This window comes from Festucalex cinctus, chromosome 16 (assembly GCF_051991245.1).
Source record: "Festucalex cinctus isolate MCC-2025b chromosome 16, RoL_Fcin_1.0, whole genome shotgun sequence".
NCBI lineage: Eukaryota > Metazoa > Chordata > Actinopteri > Syngnathiformes > Syngnathidae > Festucalex > Festucalex cinctus.
The window spans coordinates 15,308,028-15,328,036 of NC_135426.1; the positions used below are offsets into that span (position 1 = coordinate 15,308,028).

General features: G+C 46.0%; 1 protein-coding gene across 4 annotated transcripts in view; it reads left to right on the top strand.

Moving 5' to 3' along the window:
* The window catches only part of LOC144004246 (GRB2-associated-binding protein 1-like), a 66,585-nt gene that overhangs the window by 40,958 nt on the left and 5,618 nt on the right, over nucleotides 1-20,009 (top strand). For 3 of the 4 annotated variants that reach the window (XM_077501302.1, XM_077501303.1, XM_077501304.1), the window contains one exon: nucleotides 19,184-19,508. The exons of the other annotated variant lie outside the window; for it this stretch is intronic. In XM_077501302.1, the coding sequence (XP_077357428.1) occupies nucleotides 19,443-19,508 (66 nt within the window). In that variant the 5' untranslated portion in view covers nucleotides 19,184-19,442. The remainder of the gene's footprint in view (nucleotides 1-19,183; nucleotides 19,509-20,009) is intronic. 4 annotated transcript variants of the gene reach the window in all.

Below are 20,009 nucleotides of genomic sequence, written 5' to 3' on the forward strand. Positions count from 1 at the left end.
CTGGCCTCCTCTTCGTCGTCCGGCGACTTTGTCAGTCATTCCGACATGTTCATTTTCCACATGGCAGCCATGGAGGTGTTCGGTGTGCTGGCCTCCATCGTGCGTACTTACGGCTTCTTAGCGAATAAATGGAAACTTGTCAAGCAAGTGTATTTCCTGTATTTCTTGATGTGGTACGGTGAGGTGTGGTTTCACACCCTGACCTGCATGGATCGCTATTTGGCTGTGGTCCATCCCATCGCCTACGTAAGCCTGAGGCAGAGGTGGGCCGTGCAACTCCGGAACGTCATCATCGCATGCGTTTGGCTGGTTTGCATCGTTAGCGCCGGTTTATCACAGATTCAATATAATGCCATTGCAGATATGACATTCATGAGCTTTATCTTAATTGCAGTGGCCTTCTGCAGCCTTTCAGTTCTCTGCGTTCTCACTAGACAAGGACCAGGCTCAAAGAGTGTGTACAGGATCAACCACAGCAAACGGAGGGCTTTCAAAACCATACTGACCATCCTGTCAGTGCTGATGTTGAGGTACCTGTGGTGTCTGATTATCTCTGTACACTATGTAAGCGGAGTATTAGCTGACGCTTATTGTTTGTTAATGAAACTGGATTGTTTTGTTTGGATCCCTTGCACTTTGGTGTTGCCCCTCCTCTTCCTGTACAAGAGACGGCCACTGACGTGCTGTACCCACAGCACTCGCTGAGTCTTGCGTACTTGATTGCTTACTTTCATTTTTTTTTTCTTCACTGCTTTTCTTGATTGCTTTTTTCCCCCCATGTAATTCCTGTGAAAATGTTTGGCATAAAAATGTAGAATAAAAGTTGTCCCTTTGCTTGCAGTGTGTGTTTGTCAAATGAGGTTGCATGATTGCAGGTGAACCATGCATGTCATTTCTAGGGTCACGCCAGGGTTAAGTTTGAGTTCATGACCTGTTAAGTTTGGCTTCATGACTGTGAGGTCAAGTGTCTGTTTTGTACTGATGTAACCATCATCTGGTTTCAACTGGAAAGACGCAATGTGATGTTATGTGATCTCAGGACCTATGTGATGTCAATCTTTAATCCTTTAGGTGATGTCTGGACCTATGTGATGTCGATCTTTAGTCCTTTACTTAGCCACAACCAATCAGATCGATTCACTGTCTGTAGTAGCAGTCTGAGAATTGTGTGTGTTGGCCAGATTATTGCTTCCTGTCCCACTGTGCAACTCTCTTTGTTTCTCGTCTAGTCAAGTTTGTTCCATGCCTCTCGATGTGAATAAATAGTTAAAATCTTATGTGTGTCTGCGCTTTGGGATCCAACCTTCAGCACATGACAGTGCAGGCATTGGAAGTGCCGTTAATTACTTTGGTTCACTGAAAAATAAAAAACACAGTGGCGTTCCATTTATTTAGGACGGTTCATGGCTGCGAGGTATATATGGACTCGTCCCGACGCATCCAGAATATAAAAGACAACTTTTCCATCAATCATCCTAATGTGTGGCATGACTCAGAGTCAAATTTACAGGTGTGTTTATGCAAATATGCTGGGCAAACATGTGCAGTCAGCGGTGTTAGTCATCAAAAGGAAACAAAAAATCGAAAAGCCACTCTTGATGCATTGAGATTTTGGAGGAACGTGAATAGGGAACAAGCTATTCCCCATCCGTAGCTTGATTTGATGATCTCGTCAGCTGGATGAATGATTTGTGGCAAATGTGCCAGTGTCTTGTGGCAGCATAAAAAACACCAAATTCTCTCTGCTTTATAAATAAAGATGACTTGGCAGTTGACTTGACTTGGAGCATCACAGGATCCCCGGAAGTGTTGGCAGAAATGGCTACGGAGTGCCAAGTCTGGACATCTACTAGGATAAACAGAAGAATATGGATTTATGTCCATCTATCCGTACATCCACTTTCTTGACCGCTTATTCCTCACAAGGGTCACGGGGGGTGCTGGAGCTGGAGCTGGCTTTCGGCAGTAGGCGGGGTACACCCTGGACCGGTTGCCATTCAATCGCAGATGGATTTATGTATGAATGCAATTTACGATGCACCACTTCAGGTCTGCATGAGGAGACAATAATCCTTTAAAATGGAATTTTCATTAAAGTCAGCTAAACGTCCATGTGAGTTAAGCCAGTTTTCTTGGTTCATATCCTTGTGAGGGCATCTCAAAGAGTAGGGGTGTGAATTGCCTAGTACCTGACGATTCGATTCGTATCACGATTCATAGGTCACGATTCGATTCGCTACCAATTAACCCCGATACGAATTTATAAGTCAATTGTTGCAATGTTACTCAAATTTAGAAAATACTAACCAGTAAACTTGTACATGTACACTGTAAGATTTGTATGAAAATGTATTTATTTATCTGAAACTTCAGTCATAACTGTGAGCCACTGTATTTGTTGTAATCTGTTTCATATTTGAACAGCTTTGAAGTAAAATATTAAGGCTTAATGTTCCATTAATGAATATAACATTTTTCTGGTGGCGTTGGCACACAAAGCTGCCAGACCAATAGTTTAACAACAAAGAAAGAAAGTGCTTCGAGGTTGAAAATGCGTGTGGGCGGATCAAACGTTTAGGTCCACCCCGCGTGGCGGCACACCTCAAACTGCACTCTGCATCCAGGGCTTACTCCTGCTCTGTGCTAAACGGGAACAAACAAGCACGTGTGCACATGTATTATGGATGCTTTGTAATTTCAACACCTGGTCCCTGCCCTGCTGTGGGTGTGTGTGGCCCATTCAGCATTGAAACACCATCATAATTGGCTGTCCATTAAAAGTGTATTTTCAAAAAGTCTTTGTTGCCCTCTGGTGGCCTTTATGTGTACTTTAGCATGAAACAAGAGCGACAGAGAGTACAGAACATTGAACTCAATTTTTGGAAGGCAACACAAAGCAAAAGAATTGACCTAGAGACAACTCCTCAGACTCATACTATATTGTCAACACGAAAACGTCATCAGCAAAGTTCCCATGAGGGAATAATGACTCAGTTCAGTTCAAATCAAGAGCTGAGATGCTGAATAAAGTACCCAAATTAAAATCCAATTTGCATCCTCAAGAGTGTGTCCTTCAACCTGGAGCGTGCGATAGTTGAGAATTTGTGACCGTGGGTCAAGTTACTGTTTGTACAACGTAGACATGATACTTGTCAACATGCAAAACGGTGCCAACAGAGATCTCACTTGCCTCGGAAATCGCACTTGAAACGATTTTGGATGTGCTCCTGATAGGGTGAGTCCTCTTTAGGATCTCTTCTTTCTTATCCACATCTTGATTTGCCTCACTTGTGAGGTGGATGTCACCTTGGAAAAGGAGATGATCAGTGCCACAAATTTCTTGCAGATGTCAAACAACTCGACAGACTGGCGAGACTGCTTCCTCTCGGAGTCCTCGCACATCTTTTTTCTGTGGTACAACGCCTCTAACTTTTTTACACTCCCCATCTTCATCGTCATTTTGTACATTGCGTGCTGTCAGATTACGCCGCATTGCCCGGCCTCGCTCTTCTCTTCGTCATCTGGCAGTTTTGTTAGTCATTCCGACATGTTCATGTTCCACATGGCAGCCATGGAGGTGATCGGTGTGGTGGCCTCCATCATGCGTATTTTTGGCTTCTTGGAGAATAAACAGGAAGTTCTCAATCAAGGGATTTTCATATATTACTTCACGTGGTACGGTGAGGTGTTGTTTCACACCTTGACCTGCATGGATCGCTATTTGGCTGTGGTCCATCCCATCGCCTACATGAGCCTGAGGCAGAGGTGGGCCGTGCAACTCCGGAACGTCATCATTGCATGCGTTTGGCTGGTTTCCATCGTTTCCATCGGTTTATCACATATTCAACATCTTGCCATTGCGGAATTAACCTTCATGAGTTTCATATTAATTGCCATGGCTTTCTGCAGCCTTTCAGTTCTCTGCGTTCTCACTAGACAAGGACCAGGCTCAAAGAGTGTGTACAAGATCAACCACAGCAAACGGAGGGCCTTCAAAACCATACTGACCATCCTGTCAATGTTGATGTTGAGGTACCTGTGGTGTCTGATTATCTCTGTACACGATGTAATTGGAGTGTTCACTGACACTTATTGTTTGTTAATTAAACTGGAATGTTTGGCTTGGATCCCTGCGTTTTGGTGTTGCCCCTCCTCTTCATGTACAAGAAACGGCCACTGACGTGCTGTACCCACAGCACTCGCTGAGTCTTGTGTACTTTTTTTTTTTTTTTTTTTTTTTTTTTTTTTGTGTGTATGTGTGCGTGCGTTTGCGTGTGTGCGTTTGCGTGCGTGCGCGTGCGTTTGCGTGCGTGCATGCGCGTGCGTGCGTGTGCGTGCAAATACGTATAAATTTATACTCATTCATTCACCTAAAACCTTATAAATATCCCATTACCCTTCGCCTTAACCAGGTACTTCAGAATCTTGCCAGAGTCGTGAGATTTAAATGGTCAGGAGACCAGAGAAAAGGTCAGAAAAAAAAAGAAATAAAGAGAAAAGAAAGGTAAATCAAAGTGAAATCCAGCACCGACCAAACACTTCCTGCCTTCCCCATGATTACAAAATCAAAGTCTTACGCCAACCCCGGAAGCCTCTAAATTCCAGCAAATTTAGCGAGATCTCAAGAGCCCAGAGGAAAAACTAAAGAGAGGAAGGAGGGAAGGATCGATAAGGCAGAGTGAGATCCATAGAAGCCAGTACATCCAATCCATCAAAGTGAAGTCCAGCACCAACAAGACCCCTCCTGCGTGGTTACAAAACCAGAGTCTTATGCCAACCCCAGAAACCTCATACTTCTAATAAATTAAGATCTCAAGTGACCAGAGGAAAAACTAAAGAGAGGAAGGAGGGAAGGATAGATAAAGCAAAGTGAGAACCACAGACACCAGCACCAACTGATTCAAGGGGCTGTGGGAGGGAGAGGGTACTTCTGTTGAGTTTCAGTAGATGCTGGTGCGACGGATCTGGCATGCATAAGGACCACCACCAAAGAAAGAAGCCGTCAACCGCGGTCCAGCAAAGCGAGCACTCCCCCCCCCCCCCGGAATCCCCAGGCCGCGGCAGCACCAAGGCCACCCCCAAGCCACCCGAGCGGACACCGGTCGGCGAGCCGACCCAGACACCCGGAACACCCCCGCCCCAGCCCCGGCCCACACCCCCGAGCCCAAGGCCGCAGAACGAGGCCCAGCGGGCCCCCACAGCGCCCCACCGGTCCCCAGCCCCCATCCCCCCACGACCCCCCCGACCCCCAGCACCCAACCCCCCACCCACCCATACCTCCACCCCCCCCCAAACAAGCCGACCCCCCCCCAAACAAGCCGACCCCCCCCCCCCCCGACGGCCGCCCCCCCCCCCCCCCCCCCCCCGAACCCGGCCCCCCGCGAGAACCCCCCACCCCCCCCCGGAAACCGGCACCGGGCAGCAGCGCAGAGAGGGAAGATGTGCCCACCCCACCTCCAGCCGCGCGAGATTTGCACAGCGGCGGGAGGGGGGAAGCAGAGGAGGAAGCACCAGGGGAGAAGGCGGAACACCAGAACACCGAGCCCGGTGGGGAGAGGCCCCGGTCGTCACGCCAGAGTACTAGTGACACCTAACCCTGTTACTGAGTCCGCCAGCTCGCCGACTGGCGAGCTCTACCCTTACACCGTGAATGTGGCCCCACCCAGTGTATATACAAGTGTGTGCGTGTGGTGCATTAAAATTGGGAGCAGGTGAGTCGGAGCAGAGGGAAAAAATTTCCCCTACTCCGACACACCCGTATCCCCCCCAAAAAAATGAATATGTATATGTGTGGTGCATTAAAAAAGGGAATGGAGGGACAAAGTGGTGGGGCAGGGACACAAATGGGGGGGACCACAGCGCTGCCAGGCACTGCAGTCCATCCCCTCTGATGGCTCCCCGCCCCAACTCACCCCTCCCCTTGGACGTGAGGTGCATTAAAATTGGAGGGGAGTTGAAGGGTGAAGACGGTGTTTCCACCCTTCCCCACCCCACCAAGAAATGTGTTATGTGCCCTATGTGTATATTTACAAAGTGTATAGTGCAAGCTAGTGAAGTGAGTAAGAGGAGCGACCAGCGGGGCCTCACCCAACCCGGCGGGTGTAGGTGGCACGCCCGCCCCCCAGCACCCCCACCCCCACCCGCCCCCCACCTCATCCACCCGGCACCACAATGGGCGGACAGCCAGCGCAGCAGGGCTACCGGACAGCCCACCGGCCACCGGAGCCCGCCCGGGGCGCCAGGAGTTATACCGGAGTGGGGCAGGCCCCAAACCCTCGCCCGGCCCCCGGAGCCCGACGCCCGGGCCGGGGAGGGAGCCCCAGGCCCAGGGAGAGGGAGGGGGAGGGGCCGCAGGGCAGACAGGGAAGGGGGGGGGGGTAGCGGGGAGAAGACGACAAGAAGGCGAAAGGGAGGCTGCAGGGCAGGAGGCGGGGGGGGGGAGGAGGAGGGAGGGCGACAAGGGAAAAGGGACCGGGAGGCAGAGGAGGATGGGCGGGAGGAGGCGAGGAGGGAGAGGCGACGGGGGGGAGGAAGGGGGAGGGGAGAGGGAACCACGGGGCACACCGGAGGCCCACCCACCCCGAACCGCGCCGCCGGGCACGGAGCAGCGGACCGCGCCGGGACGGCACCGCCCCGGGCACCAGGGGAAGCACCCCAACACCGCACCCCACAGGGGGCCCAGGGAGCGGCCAAGACGCAACCGCCACCGAGCAGACAACGGGGGGGCAGAACCACCCCCGCCCGACCACAGGGGACGGCGTCAAGAAAATTGACTAATTAGCATGCAGTAACACCAAGTGTTGATGCTTAGTGCCCACTAGAAATAGATCTTAAGGAGTTATTGAGTATAGTGTCGTATAGTGTGGTATGCTCGAGCCCACTAGCAGCAACTAGGTTCCTGACTATATAAAAATAAAAACAATCAGATACAAAATACCAAATACAGAAGCAGCGAAAACAGAAGTTGTAACGATGTGGTGGCTCTCGTTAACAGGCAGAATCTTGGCAGGATTAAGTTGCCAAATTGAGATTAAAATATTCTATGTACATAGACCATATTTGTTTAAATCTTGATACTTGATTTTTATTTAAGGCAGAGATTTTTTCCATTGAGATATAATTTATTAGTAAGTTTAACCAGTGGTCGATATTTAGAGATTGTTTATTTTTCCAATTGGCAAGGATTATTTTTTTAGCAATAGTAAGGGCTATAAATATAGATTGAGATTGTTTACATGGTAGCTCAGTTATTGTTAAGTCACCTAGTAAACACAATCTTGGAGATAAAGGAAGCCTACAGTTTAATATATCAGCGAGCTTTTCCAAGATTTTAGTCCAGAAATGCAGCACTGGAGTACATGACCATAAAGCATGAAGATAAGTATCGGCAGTGTTTTGTGAGCACTGGAGACAAATGTCGGAGTCAGAGAGTCCAATTTTTTTCATCATATATTGTGTAATATATGTTCTATGAAGTATCTTATATTGGATAAGTTGCAAATTTGTCTGTTTGGTCATTTTAAATACATTTTCACAGATTTGGGTCCAAAAGTCTGGTTCCGGAACTATAGACAAGTCTTTTTCCCATTTTAAAGTCGGTAAATACGTTTTATTTGTGTATAAAAATAACTTATATATTTTTGATATTTTCTTTATTGTTGTTGGAGAAAGCTTTATAATATCTTTAGCTAAGACAGGCAGTTGGAGCGTATCCTGAAGTGTTGGGATTTGTTTCTTAACCATATTTTTAACTTGCAGATAATGTAAGAAATTTCCCTTTTTTATTTCATATTTCTGGACCAAGTTTGTATACGATATAAACTTATTATCTGAGAAAAGATGATGAAGGTGTGTAATTCCTTTCTGCTCCCATAGGCTTAAATGGAACGACTGATTATTAAGTTGAAAGTCGGGGTTATGCCAAATGGGAGAGAGCCCACAGGGCTTGTCTTGTGTACTTGATTGATTGATTGATTGATTGATTACTTTTATTTTTCTTCTTCATGATCAGGGAAGAGTTTTTATTCACTGCTCTTGTTTTTTTTTATTGTTTTTTTTTAATGTAATTCCTGTGAAAATGTTTGGAATCAAAATGTGGAATAAAAGTGTTTCAAAATCGAAACACCATCATGATTAGCTGTCCATTAAAAATGTCTTTTCATAAAGTCTTTGTCGCCCTCTGGTGGCCGTTATGTGTACTTTAGCATGAAACAAGCGGGACATACAGTACGGAACATTGAACTCAATTTTTGGAAGGCATCACAAAGCAAAAGAATTGACCAAGAGACAACCTTCAAACTCGTACTATATTGTCAACACGGAAACGTCATCAGCAAAGTTCCCATGACGGAATAATGAATCAGTTCAGAGTGTGTGACAACAGAGAGCACTTGAACTTGCAATCAAGAGCCGAGATGCTGAATAAAGTACCCAAAATGGAATCCAATTTGCATCCTCTCAGGTGTGTCCTTCAACCTGGAGCGTGCGATAGTTGAGAATTTGTGACCGTGGGTCAAGTTACTGTTTGTACAACGTAGACATGATACTTGCCAACATGCAAAACGGAGCCAACAGAGATCTCACTTGCCCCGGAAATTGCACCTGAAACGTTTGGATTTTGGATGTGCTCTTGATAAGGTGAGTCCTCTTCTTTCTTATCCGCATCTTGATTTGCCTCACTTGTTAAGGTGGATGTTACCTTGAAAAAGGAGATGAGTGCCACAAATTTCTCTCCTCTTGCAGATGTCAAACAACTCGACAGACTGCTTCGTCTCGGTGTCTGCGCACTTCTTTTTTTTGTGGTTCAATGCCTCCAGCATCATTACGCTTCCGATCTTCATCCTCGTTTTGTATATTGCGTGCCGTCAGACTACGTCACATTGCCCGGCCTCGCCCTCTTCGTCATCCGGCGGCTTTGCCAGTCATTCCGACATGTTCATGTTCCACATGGCAGCCATGGAGGTGATCGCTGTGCTGGCCTCCATTGTGCGTACTTACGGCTTCTTGGTGAATAAATCGGAAGTTGTCAGTCATGGGATTTTCATGCATTACTTCATGTGGTCCGGTGAGGTGTTGTTTCACACCTTGACCTGCATGGATCGCTATTTGGCTGTGGTCCATCCCATCGCCTACATGAACCTGAGGCAGAGGTGGGCCGTGCAACTCCGGAACGTCATCATCGCATGCGTTTGGCTGGTTTGCATCGTTGCCATCGGTTTATCACGAATTCGATATATTGCCATTGCCTACACCACCTTCCTGAGCTTTATATTAATTGTCGTGGCCTTCTGCAGCCTTTCAGTTCTCTGCGTTCTCGTTAGAAAAGGTCCAGGCTCAAAAAGTGTGTACAGGATCAACCACAGCAAACGGAGGGCCTTCAAAACCATACTGACCATCCTGTCAATGTTGATGTTGAGGTACCTGTGGAGTCTTATGATCGCTGTACACGATGTAATTGGAGTGACCACTGACACTAAATGTTTGTTGATGACACTGGAATGGTTTATATGGCTCCCATGCTCTTTGGTCATGCCCCTCTTCTTCCTGTACAAGAAACGGCCACTGTTGTGCTGTACCCACAGCAATCGGTGAGTCTTCATCGATTGCTTACTTAAATTTTTTTTTCTTCACGATCAGGAAAGGATGTTTCTTGACTGCTTTTTTTTTCATGTAATTCCTGTGAAAATGTTTGCAATCAAAATGTGGAATTAAAGTTGTTGCTTTGCTTGCTAAGTGTGTGGTTGTCAAATATGGTTGCATGATTGGAGGTGAACCGTGCAGGCATTGGACGTGCCGTTGATTAAGTTTGGCTCACTGAAAAATAAAAAACACAGTGACATTCCATTTCTTTAGGAAGGTTCATGGCTGCGAGATATATATGGATTCGTCCCGATGCATCCAGAATATGACAACTTTTCCATCAATCATCCTAATGTGTGGCAGGACTCAGAGTCAAATTTACAGGTGTGTATGCAAATATATATGCTAGGCAAACGTGTTTATTCAGCTGTGTCGTCGATCATCAAACGGAAACAAAAACTCTTATTGAAAATCCACTCTTGATGGATGGAGATTTTGGAGGAACAAGATATTCCCCAGCCGTAGCTTTATTTGATCTCGTCAGCTATATGAATGATTCGAAGCAAATGTGGCAGTGTCTTGTGGCAGCATAAAAACCCCCAACTTCTCTCTGGAACATCACAGGATCACTAAAAGAGTTGGAAGCAATGGCTAGGGAGTGCCGCCTGGACGTCTACCCGGCCTAGGATAAGCTGAAGAATATGGATTTATGTATGAATGCAATTTACGATGCACAACTTCAGGTCTGCATTAGGAGACATTAATCCTTTAAAATGGAATTATCATTAAGGCCCGCTAAACGTCCATGTCAGTCAAGCCAGTTTTCTGGATTCATATCCTTGCGAGGGCATCTCAAATAGCATGTCTCTGTTGCAGGGGGTGGAATTCACTCAACCCTCAGTCAACCGGGCCGGAGCTAACGAATCGGTTTGACAGGAAGAGGTCCAATTGCAGTACTACATGTCCCCAGCAGATAGTGCATCCCTGGAGACGGTTTTGGTCATTTTTCAGTTTTGTTGTTCAATAAAGTCTTCAAACAATACTGTAATCGTGATGTGGTAGGGTCATAAGATGTTATAAGATGGCATGCAAAGCTGAGAAAGAAGAAGGCACTTCGAGGTCGAAAATCCATGTGGGCCGAACAAACGTTTAGGTCCACCCCGCGTGGCGGCACACAGGTGGTCTGGTGGCCTTTATGTGTACTTTAGCACGAAACAAGCGCGACATACAGTACGGAACACTTAACTCAATTTTTGGAAGGCAACACAAATCAAAAGAATTGACCGAGAGACAACCCTCAAACTCGTACTATATTGTTAACACGAAAACGTCATCAGCAAAGTTCCCATGAGGGAATGACTCAGTTCAGTGTGTGACAACAGAGAGCACTTGAACTTGCATTCAAGAGCCAAGATGCTTTATAAAGTATCCACAATGGAATCCAATTTGCATCCTCTCAGGTGTGTCCTTCTTCCTGGAGCGTGCGATAGTTGAGAATTTGTGACCGTGGGTCAAGTTACTGTTTGTACAACAAAGACATGATACTTGCAAACATGCAAAACGGCGCCAACAGAGCTCTCACTTGCCTCGGAAATCGCACTTGAAACGATTTTGGATGTGCTCCTGATAGGGTGAGTCCTCTTTAGGAACTCTTCTTTCTTATCCGCATCTTGGTTTGCCTCACTTGTGAGGTGAATGTCACCTTGGAAAAGGAGATGATGAGTGCCACAAATTTCTGTTCTCTTGCAGATGTCAAACAACTCGACAGACTGCTTCCTCTCGGAGTCTGCACTCTTCTTTTTTTTGTGGTTCAATGCCTCCAGCATCATTACGCTCCCCATCTTCATCCTCATTTTGTATATTGCGTGCCGTCAGACTACGCCGCATTGCCCAGCCTCGCCCTTCTCTTCGTCGTCCAGCGGTTTTGTCAGTCATTCTGACATGTTCATGTTCCACATGGCAGCCATGGAGGTGATCGGTGTGCTGGCCTCCATCGTGCGTACTTACGGCTTCTTGGCGAATAAATGGGAAGTTTTCAGTCAAGGGATTTTCATGTATTACTTCATGTGGTATGGTGAGGTGTTGTTTCACACCCTGACCTGCATGGATCGCTATTTGGCTGTGGTCCATCCCATCGCCTACATAAGCCTGAGGCAGAGGTGGGCCGTGCAACTCCGGAACGTCATCATCGCATGCGTTTGGCTGGTTTGCATCGTTTCCATCGGTTTATCACGAATTCGATATATTGCCATTGCGGACATCACCTTCCTGAGCTTTATCTTAATTGCTGTGGCCTTCTGCAGCCTTTCAGTTCTCTGTGTTCTCGTTAGACAAGGACCAGGCTCAAAGATCAGGATCAACCACAGCAAACGGAGGGCCTTCAAAACCATACTGACCATCCTGTCAATGTTGATGTTGAGGTACCTGTGGTGTCTGATGACTTCTGTACACGATGTAATTGGAGTGACCACTGACATTATATGTTTGTTTGTGACACTGGAATGGTTTATATGGCTCCCCTGCGCTTTGGTCATGCCCCTCCTCTTCCTGTACAAGAAACGGCCACTGGTGTGCCGTACCCACACCAATCAGTGAGTCTTGCTTACTTCATTGATTGCTTACTTTCATTTTTTTCGTCACTGCTTTTCTTGACTGCTTCTTTTCCCATGTAATGCCTGTGAAAATGTTTGGAATAAGACTTCCGGTTTCGGAGATAGATGGAGTAGTTGTGCAGTGCGTGCTCTCCGGTTAATTTACCTTTTTTAACAACAACAAAGCCCTCGAATCCGTTCATTCGAACTTAAGTCACTCATTTATTTGCTTGACAACGCTCTAAACGGCCAAATCAACTTTTCTAATGGCTTCTAAAGGCAGTAAGTCGAGCAAGAAAGAAGAAGCTAGCCCTAGCTTAACACTGGATGCTATCACGACACTACTTGAGCGGCACCGCGAGGAGCTCGCGGCCGAGTTCAAAAGTTCTTTCAATCAACTGGACTCAAAGTTGGACACGCTGAGACAGACTGTGGACGACCACGACCAGCGTGTGTCCTCACTAGAACTCGCCGCGGACGACTTGAGCCAACGGGTTAGCGACCTGGAGAATACCTGTGCCGCGCTTGGCAGCGACAACGCCAAACTGAAAGCCAAAGTGACTGACTTGGAGGGACGAAGCCGCCGGCAGAACATCCGCATCTTGGGGCTCCCTGAGTCTGTCGAGAGCGGCCGACCCTCCGAGTTTTTCGCGGACCTGCTGCTGGAGGTTTTCGGCCCCGAGGTGCTGCCTTCCAAGCCGGACATCGACAGAGCCCACCGAACCCTGGCGGCCAAACCGGCTCCCGGGCAGCGACCGCGGCCGGTGATCGTCCGCCTCCACCGCTACCAGACCAAGGACCTGCTCATCAGGGAGTCGCGCCGGAGGGGGATGCTCGACTACCGCGGCCACAAGATCCGAGTGGTGGAGGATTACACTCCCGAGGTGGCCAGCCAGCGCGCAGAGTACCGAGATGTCATGGCGGAGCTGTACAAGCGGAGTCTGAAACCTGCGCTGCTGTACCCAGCCCGGCTGCGGCTCACGCTGGCCGGTGGAGCCAGGAAATGGATCGGCTCAGTCGAGGAGGCGCAGAAGTACATCGACGGCCTTCCCAAGTCATCCCATGCTTCATAGACACCTCCTATAACCTGACTGGATGAGAGGTAACTCTGCCGTGGTTCCGGACGGCCAAGGAGCACCGACACGCTGGTTTGTTTACATGTCGACCGTAATTACTTTATTACAACAACGCAGCCGAGCCATGCAGGACACGCTTGGAACGCGTTTATCGTAACTGTTTCAATATGAAAGAACTTAAATAATTTGCCCGTAGTTACAATTGTGTGTGCGTGCCATACATATTATATGTTTTGTTTTGTCTCTTTGTTTATATGTTCGCAATCTGATTGACTGCTGTAGTGGAGCCAGCACATTTATAACTTTAAGATTACAGTCATGTCAGTGTGCACTGTTTTACATTCAGTTGTTCCTTTTTTTTTTTTTTGTACTAGGTCCGTATTTAATTTAATGTAATGTAATTCTGTTCAACTCTTTTTAATTTGATTTAATCTGAGTCTGGTAAATCTTTCAGGACTGTTTAATGTTCTAATATTGTTTATAGGGGTGTTTTATTTTTACTGTTCTAATGTTTGATACCGGAGGAGTAGTTTGAGTTGAAACAGGAAGATTTAGAGTTAGATGTTTGGGTTTGAGAGCTTGCTGCTTTTCTTTTTAGCAGCTTTCTTGGGAGGGGTGGGGGGTGGGGGGGTGTCACTGCCAACAGTTGGGGAATCAAATGTACATACATATATTTTTCTTTTGACCTGCCATTTATCTAATCTCACACTCTTTACTTTTTTCTATCGCACATGGATAGTTGTGTGAATTTTGTTAGTTGGAATGTTAGAGGCTTGAACCACCCAGTGAAGAGAAGGAAGATTTTTTCACACTTGAAACAGCTTAAAGCAGATATCGCTTTTCTGCAAGAAACCCACGTTCGCAGCTCAGACAGCAGCCGCCTGCTGATGGGTTGGGGGGGAGGAGCATTCCACTCCTCCTTTCAGGCTAAGGCCAGAGGAGTTTCAATCTTAATATCTCCAAATATTACCTTTGAGCCTCATAATGTGACCTCTGATAAGTTTGGCCGATATGTTATTGTGACTGGGAAATTATACAACACAATGGTGGTTCTTGTTAATGTTTATGCCCCCAACGTGGATGAACCAACTTTTTTTGAGCACCTATTTTCATTACTCCCAGACCTAAATACACATTCTTTCATCTTTGGAGGTGACCTGAACTGCTGGCTGGATCCGCTCTTAGACCGGTCTTCCACCAACCCTGGCACGCCTAGTAAATCAGCCGACCTTATTCAGGCCTTCCTCATGCAGTATGGTGTTTGTGATGTGTGGCGTTCTCTACATCCCCAGGAAAAGGAATACTCCTTTTTTTCACACGTTCATCACACATATTCACGCATAGACTATGTTTTCCTTGACCATGGTCTGCTCCCCCTTGTCCGATCCTGTGACTACCATAGTATTGTCATTTCGGACCACGCGCCCGTCTCCATGGCCATCTCCCTCCCAAATCTCCCCCGGAGGAGCAGACAGTGGCGTTTCAACTCCACTCTGCTGTCTGACGACAAATTTGTGGAGTTCATAGAAAACGAAATAACTTTTTTCTTGTCCACTAACATATCCCCTGAGGTCTCCAGTCTGGTTGTATGGGATGCCCTTAAGGCCTACCTCAGGGGACAAATCATATCTTACACAGCTCAAATGAAAAGTAGAGCTAACAAGGAGCGTTCAGATTTGGCTCATCAAATTGGGGAAATTGACAAACAATATGCGCTAACTGAAAATCAAAATCTTTATAAAAAACGATTAGCGCTCCAAACTAAGTTTGACCTACTCACTACCCATTCGGTTGAATATTTGCTCCTGAAAAACAAAGCCACATTTTATGCCCATGGAGACAAGGCCGACAAGCTGCTTGCAAACCAGTTGAAGGGCTTTTCTGCGAAGCAAAACATAACTAAAATCCATACATATAACGGTGAAATCACCATGGACCATACTCAAATTAATGATGCCTTCAAAGACTTTTATTCAAATCTCTATTCTTCGGAATCTCCCCCTGATCCTAATGCCATACACGATTTTCTAAACAGCCTTAATGTTCCCAAACTCCAACCAGACCAAGGTAAGAGACTGGATGAGCCCATAACACAGGCTGAAATAGTCTCAGCTATCACTTCAATGCAGTCAGGCAAGAGTCCAGGCCCCGACGGGTTCCCAGTTGAGTTTTTTAAGAGGTTCTCTTTGCTTTTGTCTCCACAACTTTGTTCTGTGCTTTGCGAATCGTTTAGGCAAGGCTCCCTTCCTAAATCATTTTCGGAAGCTTGCATCACCCTTATTGCCAAAACAGGCAAAGATCCCACATATTGCGCCTCCTATAGGCCCATTTCTCTTATTAACACGGATGCAAAAATCCTGGCCAAAGTTCTCGCTCACAGATTAGAAAACATCCTTCCGACCATCATATCTGAGGATCAAACTGGTTTTATAAAGGGTAGACACTCCTTCTTTAATATACGTAGATTATTAAATATTATCTATTCCACTCCTGATGATACCCCTGAGTGTATAGTCTCCATTGATGCTGAAAAGGCATTTGATCGCGTGGAGTGGGTCTACCTGTGGGCAGTGCTGGAGAAATTTGGTTTTGGGCCGAACTTCATTGCGTGGATTAAACTGTTGTATTCTCATCCTACGGCCTTGGTCCGAACCAACTCCCAGTTGTCTGATCCGTTTAGCCTGCATCGTGGAACCCGCCAGGGTTGTCCTCTCAGCCCCATGTTATTTGACCTGGTTATTGAACCTCTCGCCATCGCCATCCGTAGCCGAGATGACATCACGGGTGTATGGAGAGGCGGCATTGAACATAAGGCCTCGATTTATGCGGACGACCTTATGCTGCTTATTTCGAATCCGACCACCTCTCTCCATTCGGCTCTGTCACTACTCGATCACTTTAGTCAATTATCTGGGTATAAAATAAACTTTGAAAAAAGTGAACTGTTTCCAATTGGCAATATCGTATCTGCTTCAGACTTTAGTAATTTTCCATTTAAAATTGAAAATTACAAAATTTCCTATTTGGGCGTCACGATTACCCGAAAGCACAAAGACCTTTTTAAAGAGAACTTCTTGAATTTATCAGCTTATATCAAACAAATGCTCAAACAATGGTCACCACTCTCCATGTCCCTCGTTGGGCGAATAAATTCTATTAAAATGACCGTTTTACCGAAATTTTTGTACCTATTTCAGGCTCTACCAGTTTTCATTCCCAAAATTTTTTTTGATGATCTTGATTCAACAATCTCTTCTTATATTTGGAAGGGGAAAAGGGCCCGTCTTAACAGAGCCCATCTACAAAAGACGAAGGCCGCCGGTGGTCTGGCTTTGCCTAATCTCCGTTTTTATTATTGGGCTGCCAACATGCGGTGTCTCACATTCTGGTCTCACTTTCATAATCGTCCGGATCCTCCTGGCTGGGTGGCAATGGAGTTGAGATCAGAGGATGACGTATCCCTGGCTGCATTGATCGGCTCCTCTCTTCCACTCTCAACCAGATCTTTAAAAAATCCGGTGGTTAAACACTCAGTGAGGATCTGGTCTCAGTTCCGGAAGTTTTTCAAATTACACGACTTCTCACCATTTAGCCCAATATTATGTAATCATTTTTTCAAACCCTCACTCAATGACGCCGCCTTCAAAGAGTGGAGTCAGAGGGGAATAGCACGCTTCCAAGATTTGTTTATTGATAATAGTTTGGCATCATTCCAACAATTACGTAATAAATTTGCACTTTTAAATTCTAATTTCTTCCGTTATCTGCAAATTCGACATTTTATACTTTCTAAATTGCCCACCACACTAAGTTCCGACAGGAATATTGTTGACATTGTCCTCTCCTCAAATCCATACCAGAGGAGGCTTGTCTCTCTTTTTTACAGCATGCTGTTGGTTCTGAAGATGACGTCTATGGATAGGATCAGGGCGGCATGGGAAGAGGACCTAGGTGCCCCCTTTTCTGAGGAAACATGGTCATCCGTCTTAAAACAAGTCAATTCCTCATCTCTGTGTGCTCGTCATAATTTAATCCAATTCAAAGTGGTTCACAGAGTTCACATCTCCAAAACCAAACTGGCCAGCTTTTATCCTGACATCAGCCCACTCTGTACCAAGTGTAATATCTCAGACGGCTCACTCTTTCATATGTTTTGGACTTGTCCTAAACTTAGCAAATTCTGGACAGAGGTTTTTTATTCCCTCTCCCAGGTTTTGACAGTGAGGGTGGAGCCGAACCCCCTTGTTGGTTTATTCGGAGTCACAGGGGACGTTCGACTTTCTTCTGAACAGCGCCGCACCTTAGCGTTTGCCACCCTCCTGGCGCGGAGGTCTGTCCTCTTCAGGTGGAGGGATCCCTCTCCTCCCACGCACGCCGATTGGCTGGCAGCTTTAATGACATGCTTGAAAATTGAAAAGATCAGATACTCTCTCCATTATTCTAATGGGAGATTCCTGCGTGCCTGGGGACCTTTTTTTAAACATGTGTCAGTCCTCTCAGGCCCTTGACATTCCACAATTTGACTTCTTTTTTATGTTGTTTATTTTGTTGACATTGGTTATCCATAATCATTACTAAAGCTGAATATTTAATGGTCATGAATCTTATTGGCAGTGACGGGGTTTAATTTTATGGTTTATTTTATTTTTGTTTCTTTTTTTGTTTGTGTGTGTGTGCTGGATGTCAGTCCTGTGTTTCATTTCATTTTGTCTTTTTTGCACTGGAAATCTATGCACTATTATTGCAAAAAATAAATAAAGAGATTTTGATTTAAAAATGTTTGGAATAAAAATGTGGAATAAAAGTTGTCCCTTTGCTTGCAAAGTGTGTGTTTGTCAAATGTGGTTGCATGATTGCAGGTGAACCGTGCAGGCATTGGAAGTGCCGTTGATTACTTTGGTTCACTGAAAAATAAAAAACGCAGTGACGTTCCATTTATTTCGGAAGGTTCATGGCTGCGAGATAAATGGACTCTTCCTGATGCATCCAGAATATAAAAGACAACTTTTCCATCAATCATCCTAATGTGTGGCAGGAGTCAAATTCACAGATGTGTTTATGCAAATATGCTGGACAAACCTGTGTAGACAGCTGAGTTTTCAGCCTTCAAAAGGAAAGTGTCTTGTGACAGCATAAAAACCAACTTCTCTCTGGAGCATAACAGGATTGCCAGAAGAGTTGGAAGTGGCTATGGAGTGCCAAGCCTGGACGTCAGGGTAAGCAGATCACTTGTAAAGAACTTAATGTCATGGCTCTGCTGAGTTACCAGTTATTTCTACAACTCTAGTTTTTCTCTGATAGAGTGATTGGAACAGATACTTCTTTGTCACAAAATCATCCATAAAGTTGGTTCTGTTATGACTTTATCGGTTAACAGAAAACGTGACCAAATCTGCTGGGTCAAAAATTGGTGACTTGATTTTGGTGGCTTAGAAAGTTTGCCAATGAAATGCGCTTCATACCATTACCTCTTAACTTCTTGTGTGATTATGAGTGACAGCGACTTACGAGGCCATTGAAATAGGACTCATACAAATGCAACAATGGACAGTCAAAGGAGCTCAGCAGTGTCAAAACAAATCTGAAAACGCAAACCATTGTCTTGAACAAGTCAGGAAAGTTGCTTGGAGCCATTTCAAAGCATCTGCAGGTTCCAAAATCAACAGTGTAAGCAATTGTTCACAAGTACAAAGTGCATGGCACTTTATCACTACCATGATCAGGAAGAAAATACAAGCCATCACTTCCTGCTGAGAGAAAATTGGAAGAGTCGAGTAAGAATCACCAAAAAGCAGATCTGTCAAGAATTAGAAGCTGCTGGAATCCAGCTGTCAGTGTCCATAATCAAGCGTGCTTTTGTATCGCCATGTGAGTCAAGCCAGTTTTCTTGGTGCATATCCTTGTGAGGGCATCTCAAAGAGCATGTTTCTGTTGCAGGCCGTGGAGGAAGAAGACGACAAGCGGGACGAGTGGGAGGAGAGTTGTCCAGGAATGTCCCCGTTGCTTGGGACGGAGGAGGAGCCAGCGGCGGGAAGGGGAAGGCGGCGGGAGGAGGAGGTGCGACTCACTCTCTCGCCAGTGGAGTCCAGAGCGGCCCCCTCGCGAATGTGCCGCCGAGGGTTCGGCTTGACTGATGAGGCACAACTCGAGTGACACCTGATTGGTTGCCCGACGGAGGATACGCCCGGCGCCCAGGATGAGTGGAGTCGTTTGCGAAGGCTGGCTCCGAAAATCACCGCCGGAGAAAAAGCTTCGGCGTTATGTGAGTAACAGCCTGAAGGACATACTTTTGCTTCCCTTTATCTCCAGTGAGGAACCAACAAACGTCCACTTTTCCTTTTACTTTCACATGAAAACTGAACTAATCTTATCATGCATGCTGCTATGATAAGAAGGAACTTTGCACACATACACACACTGCATATCTGGCATACCTGTCCAATGAGTCGTGTTAATCTCCATCCTTGTTGTGACCACAAGTCACACTTTGTTTTTATGTTACGGCTGTTTAGAGAGAGGGAGAGACCACTAAACTGGAGAAGTTTTCGAAAAAGAAATGATTTGTTCATTTCAGCCTGAAAAACTGCTCTTTGATGTGAATGGTTGTTTGTCTACATCTACAAATAAGTATAAGTGCTGTCGAAAATGGATGGCGACTTGGTTAACCATTGGCGAACAAGTCAGTGTGTTTTCATCACACTGTCTGGCCAGCTGCGTGTCCATTGTCAACGCGCGCACAACAAGAGCCTTGTTGTGCCCCTGC